The sequence below is a fragment of the Armigeres subalbatus genome, chromosome 1, assembly GCF_024139115.2.
Source record: "Armigeres subalbatus isolate Guangzhou_Male chromosome 1, GZ_Asu_2, whole genome shotgun sequence".
Taxonomy (NCBI): domain Eukaryota; kingdom Metazoa; phylum Arthropoda; class Insecta; order Diptera; family Culicidae; genus Armigeres; species Armigeres subalbatus.
The window spans coordinates 281,830,678-281,843,203 of record NC_085139.1 but is presented as its reverse complement, the minus strand read 5'-3'; the positions used below and the strand labels follow the sequence as shown (position 1 = coordinate 281,843,203).

The following is a 12,526-nucleotide window of genomic DNA, read 5'->3' as shown; positions in this document are numbered from 1 at the left end:
CATTTTTTGGATAAGGAGAGGTACATGATTCAAGATTTTAATTTTCAATCAAAACGATACATAGTCCATGGTTTGCTCCTGAACATTCTTCGACGGACGACTAGTTTTTCATCAATGCACAGAAATTCATTTCTATACATACCGGCGTGAAAAGAATCTTGCTCGTCCAGGAATTTCAAAATGATATTTGGTGAGAGAATTCCATTATATATATATATATATATATATATATATATATATATATATATATATAGCACTGACGCAATATATATATGTATATATATATATATATATATATATATTATTAATTAACATTGAAACTATATCATTATATATAAATAAAGACCATCAGGGCACCCGATTGAAGCGATTTGGATAGGAAGAGTGGAATCACCAACTTTCTATTGTAAACATCTCGTGGATAAAATCTATTGGGTCAATCTGGGGAACGAGGGCTACATTGTGTTATTGTACATGTACGAACTTTCTTCTGGAAGGAGATTCTCTATTCATCCCGTGGATTCGCATAAGTGTCTCTGCTTATGGAACCACCTCACCCATTTTTGGCCCTTCATATAGGAGTTTGATGAAATACAAACAATAATATAAGCATGATCAAATCGTTTGTCTGATATGGCCAGTGCTATCGACAGGTGCCTTGCTACAATAGATGCTCGTATCATCATCATCATTAATAACCGGACATTGCCCGAGTAGATATCATTTGAAAAATATCGGCCAGGTTCAGAATGATATGGAGAAATTTGGACTATAAATCCTGGAAAGGTAGTGAAATTTATCAACTCATTTTTGCCGGACTGGGAAAAAACACTTCTTAGGTTGCTTACTTGATTAATGGTGATCAATCTTCAAGATGCGAATAGTTGATATATCAGGGGAATACAACACAAGTTCAACTCAATAGACGCAGTGGTTCTACGGCTATGCAATTGATCTCATTATGTTGCGATAAAGAAGGATTGAATATGAATAATTTATTTTCAAATGTAAAATTTTTATCGAACATTTCTTCAGCGATAATTTTTAATTTCGACCCATCTCCTTGACCTACTACCTGTTCGAAGCCGGAAAAGATTGAATAGAATTTTTAATACAAGCAAAAAAATCTACCTAACCATAAAAGATTGATGTGATGATTCGTTACCATTGTACCAATCAATTATGACAACAACGATCATTGCTACCTATCAATAAGGTGACATTATTCAATGAGAATTTAAAAAATGTATGTTTATACCTGGTCGTGGTTTAAATAATCATTCAAGTCAAGTGCTCAGACAACTAAGTGTTGGAACTCCATACTGTAAACCAATAACATGGATATGGACATTCAAAATCATCAAATGGAACTTCAACCAACCGTTTCTCCAACATCCGAGGAGTTCATTTCACTTCACGGGTGGATGCTCTCCCATCTAAATCTACAAAAGATAATTTCTTCGGAGTTCTCCGCTGAACAAAATTGCAAAAATGTTTTGAAGTACATCAATAATTTCCCTTGGTCATCGGATAAGAAAGAAATCACCGAGAACGCAAATGTCCAACTACCGGCAATGCCCTGCCTTTCACCAATGGATTCTACGTCGTCAACGTCAGATCAAGAACCAGCGAAAGAAAGTGTTGCGCCGGATAACCAAATGGCAAAAATGTCTTCCACATTCGACAAACGACGGTTCAAGCTCTACAAGAACAGTGAGTTCAGTTGCCAACCATGTGGCAGAAATTTCGGAACCAAAGGCAGCTATACCCAGCATTGTAAGGCACACCACTCGGGACCAATGGACCATCGGTGTGGTAACTGCGGAAAGCGGTTTCCCACTGAGGCGAAGATGAAGTTGCACGAGAGACTCCATACCATGAAGGATAAACCGTTCAAATGTGGCCAGTGTTCAAAACAGTTCATCTACAGTCACGACTTGAAGCGCCACGAAGTGAAACGTCACGGTCAAGGAAATTGTTATGTTTGCAAAGTCTGCGGACTGAAGCTCACCAGGCCGGATGCCTTGGCGTTGCATGAGATTAGCCACAACAAGAAGACAGGATAAGGATAAGTTTTTTGTTGTTACCTATTTATTGACGAAATAAAATATTATTCATTTAAATTTAATTCTCATTCTTTTTTTATTAAACCTGTAATATATTATAATGTCGTTCCCTTCATTCTATAACTTGGATTTCTTGTACCCTTTTTCGGAAGAATTATTCGTAGAAGAATTCCAAGAAAAGCCTATCTAATTCGTATGAAAAGTTGAGTGCACTCAGAAAGAAATAAAGAAATAAATTACGAAATTACAAGATTATATATTGGCGTTACAGTTATACATGATGATAACTCTTAAAAATGTTTTCAGACTACTCGAAAATGTCATCGGAAATAAAAGCCAATGATATTTCAGAACATTGGAACTTGATGATACAAATCTTTTTAGATTCTGAATACAAGTTGATTGCACTTGCTATCCCACTTTACTAATTTTTCGCCTTTTTTTCTTTTCTTTTTCAGGTGAGATATCGTCCGGATTTAATAATCTATAGACAATTGTAGGTAGAGATTTCGCCACCGCCGACAATTTTCTTTGCCATCACGCCGTCGCCGACATTCTTCAAATTTTGCTGGAGCTTTGTAAAACTTGCAAAATCTGCTCTACGGTACAATAATAAGCGATTGAAATTACGTAAGGAGGATTTAGGATTTTGAACATGCGTTTTCAATTTCTCTTAATGTTGAACCACGAATGAATGGTTTGTGCGATTCAAAAGATCACGAGCACTGTTATGAGATTGCACATTTCAAATGCGGACGTCGGACAAGCGTTAAACATCTTCGACATTATTGTTCACTGCTGGTTTTGTTGATCATAAACGTCACGGTTATGCACCTAATATTTCTGGTCATGGCCCGAGAATGTTCCTTGAAATTTGTTCCCAATAATGGTGCAAGGCGGGCCCTCCTTAGCCGTGCGGTAATACGCGCGGCTACAAAGCAAGACCATGCTGAGGGTGACTGGGTTAGATTCCCGCTGCCGGTCTAGGCAATTTTCGGATTGGAAATTGTCTCGACTTCCCTGGGCATAAAAGTATCATCGTGTTAGCCTCATGATATACGAATGCAAAAATGGTGACTTGGCTTAGAAACCTCACAGTTAATAACTGTGGAAGTGCTTAATGAACACTAAGCTGCTCTGTCCCAGTGTACATCCCCACCAATGTCAATTAGAAGAAGAAGAAACCCACATTCGTGGCCTTACAAGGAAAATAAATAGATAATTTCATATTTGCAAATTTGTATCCTACATTAACAGTGATCATTTTTTACCCTTCCAAACTCGTCGAACGTTTAAGGGACTGAATACAATTTTTAACACTACCTACAACAAATCTACCTAAGACATTCACGATTACTATGATGATTCGTTACCAAATTTATACCGATCAATATGACAACAATAATCATTGCTACCTATTAATAAGGCAAATAAGCAAATAACAATAATCATTGCTACCTATTAATAAGGCAAATAAGATTCCGCGAGAATATTAGATTATAATTTTTTATACCTGGTCGCGGTTTAAATAATCCATGATGGATGCATTTCATCATTCCAGTCACGTTCTCCGATAAGTAAGCATAGAAACTTCATAAACTGATAACATGGATATGGAAATTCAAGATCATCAGATGAACATTCAGACCACTGTAACGCCAACACCCCAAGAGTTCATTTCACTTCACGGCTGGATGCTCTCTCAACTTAATCTGAAGAAGGTTATTTCATCGGAGTTCTCCGCCGAACAAAATTGCAAAAACGTCCTGCAGTGTATCGATAATTTTTCTTGGCCATCGGATAAGAAAGAAAACATCAAGAACAAATATGTCCAATTGATGGCGAAGCCCTGTCTTACATCAGCGGAATCATCATCGAATTTAGAACAAGAATTACCGAAAGAAAACGTTAAGTCGGATAACAAAATCGTTAAAAAGTCTACCAAATCCACCAAGCGACGGTTTAAGCTCTACGTGAACAGTGAGTTCTCTTGCCAACCATGTGCCAGAAATTTCGCATCCAGGGCCGGATACACCCAGCACTGCAAGGCACATCACTCGGGATCATTTGACCATCGATGCGGTAAATGCGGAAGGCGATTCCATACGGAGGCTAAGGCGAAGCTGCATGAGAGGCTGCACAGCATGAAAGACAAACCCTTCAAATGTAGCAAATGTACAAAACAGTTCATCTACATTCAGGATTTGAGGCGCCACGGATTGAAACAACACGGCGAAGGGGGTCGTTATGTTTGTAAGGTTTGTGGGCTTAAGTGCATCAGGTCGGATGCTTTGGCGCTGCACGAATTTAGCCATACTAAGAAGACGGGATAATAATTTTAGGTTATTTTTACATATTTATTGACGAAATAAAGTTATATTTATTTTAATAAGATCCCTATTTTTTATTCAAAATTTCCATGTAAATACTTTTTTAGTCATTTTTGATATTATCTGTAATGAGATGCAGAGATGAACCCAACTACATAACCAACAGCATCCCTGAACTAGTTAATATGACTAAGCTCTTCACAACGAAAAGAATGTTATCGATAGATAAATTCACTACTTTCCTTCACAATCCGAAGATCTGAAGCCGCACTTGTGAAAACTTTGAAAGAGTACTGCTATAGCTGCAGCTAAAGATCACGCAAAAGTTTTAAAACAGTAGATATTTATGCAAATTTAATTTCATGGACAAATATCTAAGCAGACGAAGATGAACGTTGAATATGTTGCATTTGAAAACTGAACTCCAAAATAAACTTGTCTTAACATCGTGGTTTTCAATCGCAGAACAACTATATTGAAGTCAAAAGAACGTATCGTTCGAATGGTAATCTAAGTTGGTACCTTGTTTTATGATATTGATCGCTGAAGACATAATCTTGATTGTAGCAATAATCTAAACAACGTATTCTATCCAATTAATCCAACTATCAGCCTCGTGTATAGTAACACCACCAAGCTGACCTTCAATATGTCGATGTTAAACTTCCGAACAACCACCTAAAAATGATATTCATTTAAAAAAGATAGAGATAGCTCAATTTTAGATTTTTGTTAACTACCGAGCATGCACCCAACTTTGCGCATTTTGCGGTTATTTTGGTAATAGAATGCGTTTAAATTGAATTTCGAAATATAATTATAACTTGTCAGCACAATATACATGTTATCACAACAGTGCATGCGTTTTTTCGTTGTTAAATGACACATTTTTCATTTTAATAGTTGTACTGAAAACAGTGAAAATGACCAAAATGGCGTGTTCTTAGCACAAATGACAAGTGACGGTCTACCCGAAAACTGTATTTTTTGTAAATTTTTACAATCGCTGACAACTGATTACACATTGTTATGGTTTTTGGTACAGTACAATGAAACACGAAGCAGTTCAGTTGGTGTCTTGGAGACGAATCAGTAATTTATTTTCTTCTTAGGTATGGTAGACAATAACATTGTCTATTATAGGCTCACTGACAGGATTACAAACAACTAGAGGATCATAAGGAATCGGTCGACCATGTGAAGGATGAGGGGAATTTGGAGCATTTGAAATAATTTGTGGAAGTGGGGGATCTGCCAGAGAGGGGTTCACAGATGTTTTCATCGACCGAGCACGTACCACACTTTCAAAATCTTCATTGGTAGTTGGCTTATTGGGACGACACAATGGTCCACTTATCAACTGATCTATGTGTCGTTTCCATACTCTACCGTCATCCAGTTCCACCATATAATGAAGCTTGCCAACTTTTTCCGTGATGTATCCAAATCTCCATTTTTCTGAATTGGACAAGAAATCCCGTGCAGCTACCCTATCATTTACATCAAAAGATCGTATGCCTATCTCCTCTCCTCGGAATGAACTTTTGCTGGGGTATCATCAAATCAATCCTTGATTTGATTTGACGACCAAACACCATCATTGAAGGACTCTTCCCTGTAGAGGGATGAACTGTACGTCTGTAGGCCATCAAGATATTTTGTAACTCTGCTTGAATCTCCGAGCGATGGCAGTTCAATGCCTTAATTTTATCTTTGAATGTTTGAACGTATCGTTCAGCTTGCCCATTTGTTGCGGGGTGGTAAGTTGCTCCCATCTTATGAGTGATACCATTCCTATTCATATTTTTTTGAATTGCTCTGATGTAAATTGGGTACCTCTATCAGTAACATTGACAGAAGGGATACCAAAAGCAGCGAAATACTCTCTCATATGTTGGATAGTGGTATCGGTGGTTATATCAGGAATTATTTTTACATCGGGCCATTTGCTGTACGCGTCTACGATTATTAAGAAATAGAGACCCATAAACGGACCCGCGAAGTCAGCGTGTATACGTTGAAATGGTTCTGATGGAGCTTCCCAACAGTGAACCGGTGCTTTTGCTGGGTTTGAGCGGACTCTGGCACAATCCATGCAGTCGCGGGCCATTTCTTCAATATCACGATCAATTTTCTCCCACCAACAATATGATCGTGCCAAAGACTTCATACGAGAAGTACCAAAGTGACCGTTATGCAGCTCTTCAAGAACCCTTATTCGTAGAGTTGGTGGAACATATACTCGAATGCCCCGAAGAAGACATCCTTGTTGTAGTGTAAATTCCTGTTGATCAATTCCGAAACGTTCTTGGCCGTTAACAATTCTTCCTGATTTTAAACCCTCAACCAATCTTCGCACTTGTTGATCTTTAGAAGTGTGTTCCTCTAGTTCCTCAACCGAAACAGGAAGTGTTTGAATTTGGCTGATTTCCAAAACGTCTGTTTCTTCGAGACACTTATTAGAAATAGCGATTGGGAGACGTGAAATGCCGTCAGCATTACCATGCTCTTTCGAACTACGATAACGAATATCAAAATCAAATGTTTCTAGAAATACAGCATAATGCTGCATGCGCATTGCAGATAAGGTTGGAAGTCCTTTACTTGGAGAAAAAATCTGTGCGACTGGTTTGTTGTCCGTCATTAAGGTGAATTTTCTGCCAAACAGATATTGGTGGAACTTTTTTACTCCGAAGACAATCGCATACGCTTCCTTATCTACCTGGCTGTACCTCTGCTGTGTCGCACTCAGAGTTTGTGAAGCATATTGAATTGGGCGCTGTGAAGAGGCATCAGTAGTCAGAACTACCGATAAGTTCATGTCGTAATGTACAAGAACCCTGTCAGACTGCATCTCTACTTTGATCCATTTGAATGCTTCTTCACATCGTGTATCCCATACAAATGGAGTGTTGTCTTTCAGTAGGTTATTTATGGGATAGATTTGTGTGCTCAGGTTCTCCAAAAATCTCCCATAATAATTCACAAGACCAAGAAATGCGCGCACTTGTTCCCTGTTTTCAGGCCTAGGCATTTCGTGGATAGCAACAATTTTCTGTTCCATCTTCCATCCATAAGCCATCTTTATCGACAACGTAGCCACAATATTCAATTTTATCTGTGAAGAAATCACACTTTTCAACATTGACTCGCATGTTATATTCTTGAAATCTACGCAACACTTCATAGAGTCTTTTCAAATGTGTAACGTCTAAAAATACTGAAACCCCAGGAATGCCATGCAATATTTGTGAAATTTCACGTTGGAAAAAGGCAGGCGCCGAAGCCACTCCATACATAAGCCGTGTTGGTCAAAATAGTCCTAGATGGGTATTGAGGGTGAGAATAGCTTGATTCTCTGTTCGCACTGGTATTTGAAGGTATGCTTAAGCCAAATCGATTTTCGAGAACTTCACTCCCCCTGCCATGTTTGCAAACAACTCATCGATCGTAGGCAAGGGATGTTCGTCAACTAATAGACCCTTGTTGACTGTTAATTTATAATCACCACATAACCTTACTCTATTGGATGATTTCAATACCGGCACTATCGGAGTTCCCCATTCACTGTGGTTAACTTTCACTAAAATTCCGCTATCGACCATTCGCTCAATTTCCCGTTCGACGGTGTCCCTAATCGAGAATGGCACCGTACGTGCTTTTAGAAAAACAGGTTTAAAGTTGGATTTCATTGTAAGGGATGCCTCAATCTTTTCAATTTTTCCCACAGAAGAATCGAAAACTAGAGGAAACTTTTCCATCAGTGTCTTGAGAACATCCTGTGACATGATACGAGGAGAAATAGTGTTAACGGTTGAGTTTACCATGATTTCGTTCCAATTCAACTTCAAAGCATGTATCCATTCGCGGCCCAACAGAGGATGACGATCTGTATTGACAACAAATAAACGCAAATCATGACACTGACCATCATATTTGACCTTAGCATAGACAATACCGTATACCTCGATTGGATTTCCGCAGTAGCTACGTAATTCCATTTTAGTTTCGTGCAACGGCACCTTAGGTATAAACTTTACCTTGTCAGTGAGACCCATAATTGATACTGGAGAGCCACTATCTACTTCGAACTTAATCACGCTTTCACCCAGTTTTACCCTTAGAACAATTTTAGGACACAGTGCGTAATCTTCAGCATTTATTTTACCAATATCAAAAACACAAACTTCCTTATCAACTTCCGAATCAGATGAATCTTTCTCATCAATCATATGCGCTTGTAGTTTCATTTCTTGAAACCTGCTCTTTTGTTTACCTGCACCAGTGAAAGCGAGACACACCCTTTGTAAATGACCTTCTTCTTACAAAATTCACAAATCGTATTCTTATAAGCGTTTGCAAAGTGGGTCTCGCTGTCACATCGGAAACATTTGTTAGTATCAGTGTTAGTTACCTTTGAACCACTTGAAGGTACTCCTCGGAACGAATTCCCACGTCCCGACTCTCCACGGAAGGACTTCTCGCCGGACCTCCACGAAATGGATGAGGCTGTTGCTTTCGGTTGTCGATCAGATTTACATCTTGAATTCTCCTATTCAGCCCTTCGACCCCTTCACCAGATGCTTCTATCGAAATCGCGATCTCTTTTGCCTTTTCGAACGTAAGATTTTTCTCTTCGATTAGACGGGACTTGATTCGTTGGCTGCGCAATCCAAACACAAGCTGATTTCGTAGCGCTTTCGGTAGGTATACATCAAACTTGCAGTGTTTAGATTCTCGCTGGAGTGCCGTGACGAAATCTGTAATAGATTCTCCTTCTTTCTGCTGCCGTGAACGGAATTTCCATAATTCTACCATTTCCAATGGCTCCGGGTCGAAGTAGGTTTCGAGCGTATTGACTATTTCTGCATAAGTCTTCGTCTCGGGTTCCGCCGGAGACAAATGGTCACAAAGGATATTGTATGTCTCTGCGCCCATGTAGAATAGCAGCATGTTCTTTTTGTTTTGATCCGCAACACCGAAAATTTGGAACGCACTTTCTAAACGCTTCACCCAGCGCAGCCACTTTGACCGGTTTCGATCGAAAGGCTCCAACGTAAACGATGGCGGTATAGCAACGGCCCCTCCAGCAGCAGCACCTCCAGCAGTAGTAGCATTGTGACGACTCATTTTGCAGCACACCAACAGAACATAAGCAACAGCAATCGTTTGATCAGAAATTCAAAAAATATTTCACACCTCCGCAGTAGTAGGTTTCGTGTGTCGATCAACTGTGGTCGTCTCAGCTGCACATCAGGATACACACACGAAGGCAGTTGCAGCGTTGTCGCAAACCGTTATTCCACTTTCAAAACCAAAGCGGGTGCGGCCCCACTGCGTAACTCCAATGTTTCCGGCCAGTTTGCCACCGATTATTTCTGTCCCAGGATGTAGGAATCCAACTGGTCCGGCCAACGACTTCCCCTGCTTTCGAAATCCTCTTCCAGGCCTCGCAATTGCAGCGTCGATTTCCACTTTCTCGTCGCCAAACTGTTATGATTTTTGGTACAGTAGGGCAAATGATCCGATAGTCGTGGGTGTACCTATAGTTGCGGTAGTGTTGTTTTCACAAAATCTACGTATTTAACGCAGCAACCCATATAGTCAAAAAAAAAACTGTTGTCCTGTCATTAGATGAAATAACGGAAAACGGTTTGGATTTCCCTCAAAATCGGTAAATTATCACTGAAATACATCATCTTTTTCTCGTCTTTGCTCCAATAGTTGCGGTAGTGTTCCCATAGTTGCGAGTCCCATATAAAAGCAATGGAATTCGCAACTATAGGAACATGAATTCAAAAATATCGCAACTATTGGAACACTGCACCAATAATTGGAGGTATCATTTTAGGCAACAACGATGGAAGGTGCTGCAATTGCGAAACTTTTCTTTTGAAGCATAATTAGTGATTATTCGTTTGCATATTTGAGGTAGGTGAAATGAAGTATAGGCTTGGTATAAACCGACAAATAGTGGGAGAACGTGCTTAGTTCCTCCACTATTGGGTCTTTTACCCTACAATGAAACACGAAGCAGTTCAGTTGGTGACTTGGAGACGAATCAGTGATTTAATTTCTTCTTAGGTATGGTAGACAATAACATTGCAGCAAATTAGACTGGTTGGATAATTTTATAGCAGAAAGCAATATTATATTACACATGGACCAAATAATTAGAATATTGTTGAAGCCATCTCATGAGAATTTGGTTTGTTATTTACATTTTTTGTTAAAATATATGATGCGCAATGTTAGGAACAATTTTTCAATACAGTGTACCTAATTTTGCGCACAACTCGTATTTCTTCGTTATTTTCAACATTTATGATATACCTCGTCGGAATAGGGTTTACGTAAAAAAGAACTTTTGTTAGCTGTGGCCAATGTACATAAATGAGGCTATACATACACCAACAGACGTGAAAACATACTAAGTATGTCGAATCATAAGAAAATAATACTGGGCATCCTCATTCTCAAATATGCTCAAATATGCCTACAAATGGAATGAACATGAATTGTAATAGTAGTATTAGCTAAAAAAAAAACAAATTTGGATGAAACATTGTATGATATACGCTTGTTTCCACAATCCATTTTCCAGTGGTCTTCCAGATGCGCTTTGTTGCACTACGAATTACCATGCTTGTGATTCCTTTCAAACCATTAAGTACTGTATTTCAGGATACAAAACACAACCTGACAGGATCGCCCGAATGTGTGGCTCCGAATGGCTGGAGCAAAATGCGATGACAGTAGGTCTCTGTCGGTGCGTGTGCACGCCCCGGAGATCTGACAAGAAGAGGCCGAGTCATGGCTTGCTGCATGGAGGTGGAAATATATAATCACACGCTGATGGTAACTTACTCAAACCCCACACACTTGTCACGAAAGCTCTGAATGTGAGTAAAGTTCCTGGTTGTGGGAGGATTTGATTTGCGCACGGCTGATGTTGCGTCGTCCGACTAGCTTGATTGTCCACGGAAAGATTTATTCTCAACAGACTAACAAAATATACAGAAGGCGAGTGTGGACTATCTGATATGCAGTTCGGATTTCGGAAGGGTATCAACTGAACGGTAGAATAATCGAAGGAATATATTATTTGTCCTATTTGTATTTACATTCATTTACAATGTTATGAAACTCATATGTGAATATGTACGTTATGTGGAAGATATTGATTTGGAAAATGTATTGGAGGTAACCACTTTCCCTTCGATGGGACTCGAACCCATGGCCCTACAGTACGCTAGACTGGTGCTTTAACCAACTAAGCTACGAAGAACCTCCGTCGGCCTTCGCAACCTAGCGGCTACTGAACGAGCTCGAGATTCCCATATTGGACGCATAGTCAAATCACTTGCAATCCATCAATATTTAATTTTTTTTGTGTATTTGGCTTACATCCACTGGATGAGCTAAGCTGGGGCACGATAGGGCACGTGACCCACCAAATCGGATATTTTCCCTGAAATCAGGGTAAAGGAATTTCCGAACGAAACATCCAACGAAAAATTAAGGATTTTTCGACATTCTTAAATATCTGCAAGAATTTCTTTGCACATTCCTTCAAGAATTCTTTCAGAATTTCTGGGGATTTCTTCTAAAAATCCTCTGGAAATTACATAGGAAATAAATCCAGGAATTTCTTTGCAACTTCCTCATAATTTTTCTTCGTAATTTCAAAGAAGGAATTTCGAAAGGTCCTTCTTTTAGGATATTTTCGGTATCTACAACACTTACGGAAATTGTTTTAGGACTACCGTTGAGAACTCCTTTAGGAATTTCATCGCTATATAGTCTAAGAATTCTGTCGGTACTTTCTCAAGAAATCCCTTTGGAAGCTCTAAGAAAAAAACCTTGAAATTCCTTTGAAATATCCCTCAGGAATTTCTTCAGAACTTCCTTCAGGAATTCTTTCAAAAATTCTTTTACGAAATTTCTTGAGGAAATTATTTGAAGTTTCCGTTAGAAACGCCTCCGAAAATTCTCTTAGGATTTCCTATTTCATTCTTACATAATTTTGCGGAAGATATTTATCAAATAAATTTCTGGAATAATTCCTACAGAAATTTCGGAAGGAATTTTAACTACAACCCCTATCCCTACAAGGGAATTTCATAAAAT

At 39.0% G+C, this 12,526-nt stretch overlaps 2 protein-coding genes across 2 annotated transcripts; both read left to right on the top strand.

Moving 5' to 3' along the window:
* Positions 1-1,298: 1,298 nt before the first annotated feature.
* LOC134215010 (zinc finger protein 14-like) lies at positions 1,299-2,475 on the top strand. The gene has a single exon (XM_062694278.1). It carries the CDS (start codon positions 1,338-1,340, stop codon positions 2,064-2,066), a length of 729 nt encoding a protein of 242 aa, XP_062550262.1. The 5' UTR covers positions 1,299-1,337; the 3' UTR covers positions 2,067-2,475.
* A 1,108-nt stretch (positions 2,476-3,583) lies between these two features.
* Positions 3,584-4,428, top strand: LOC134214999 (zinc finger protein 195-like). Its single transcript, XM_062694268.1, has one exon. It carries the CDS (start codon positions 3,674-3,676, stop codon positions 4,397-4,399), a length of 726 nt encoding a protein of 241 aa, XP_062550252.1. The 5' UTR covers positions 3,584-3,673; the 3' UTR covers positions 4,400-4,428.
* Positions 4,429-12,526: the final 8,098 nt, after the last annotated feature.

Coding starts and splice junctions, on each gene's coding strand:
- LOC134215010 (XM_062694278.1), top strand. CDS start 1,338: ATGGATATGGACATTCAAAATCATCAAATGGAACTTCAACCAACCGTT.
- LOC134214999 (XM_062694268.1), top strand. CDS start 3,674: ATGGATATGGAAATTCAAGATCATCAGATGAACATTCAGACCACTGTA.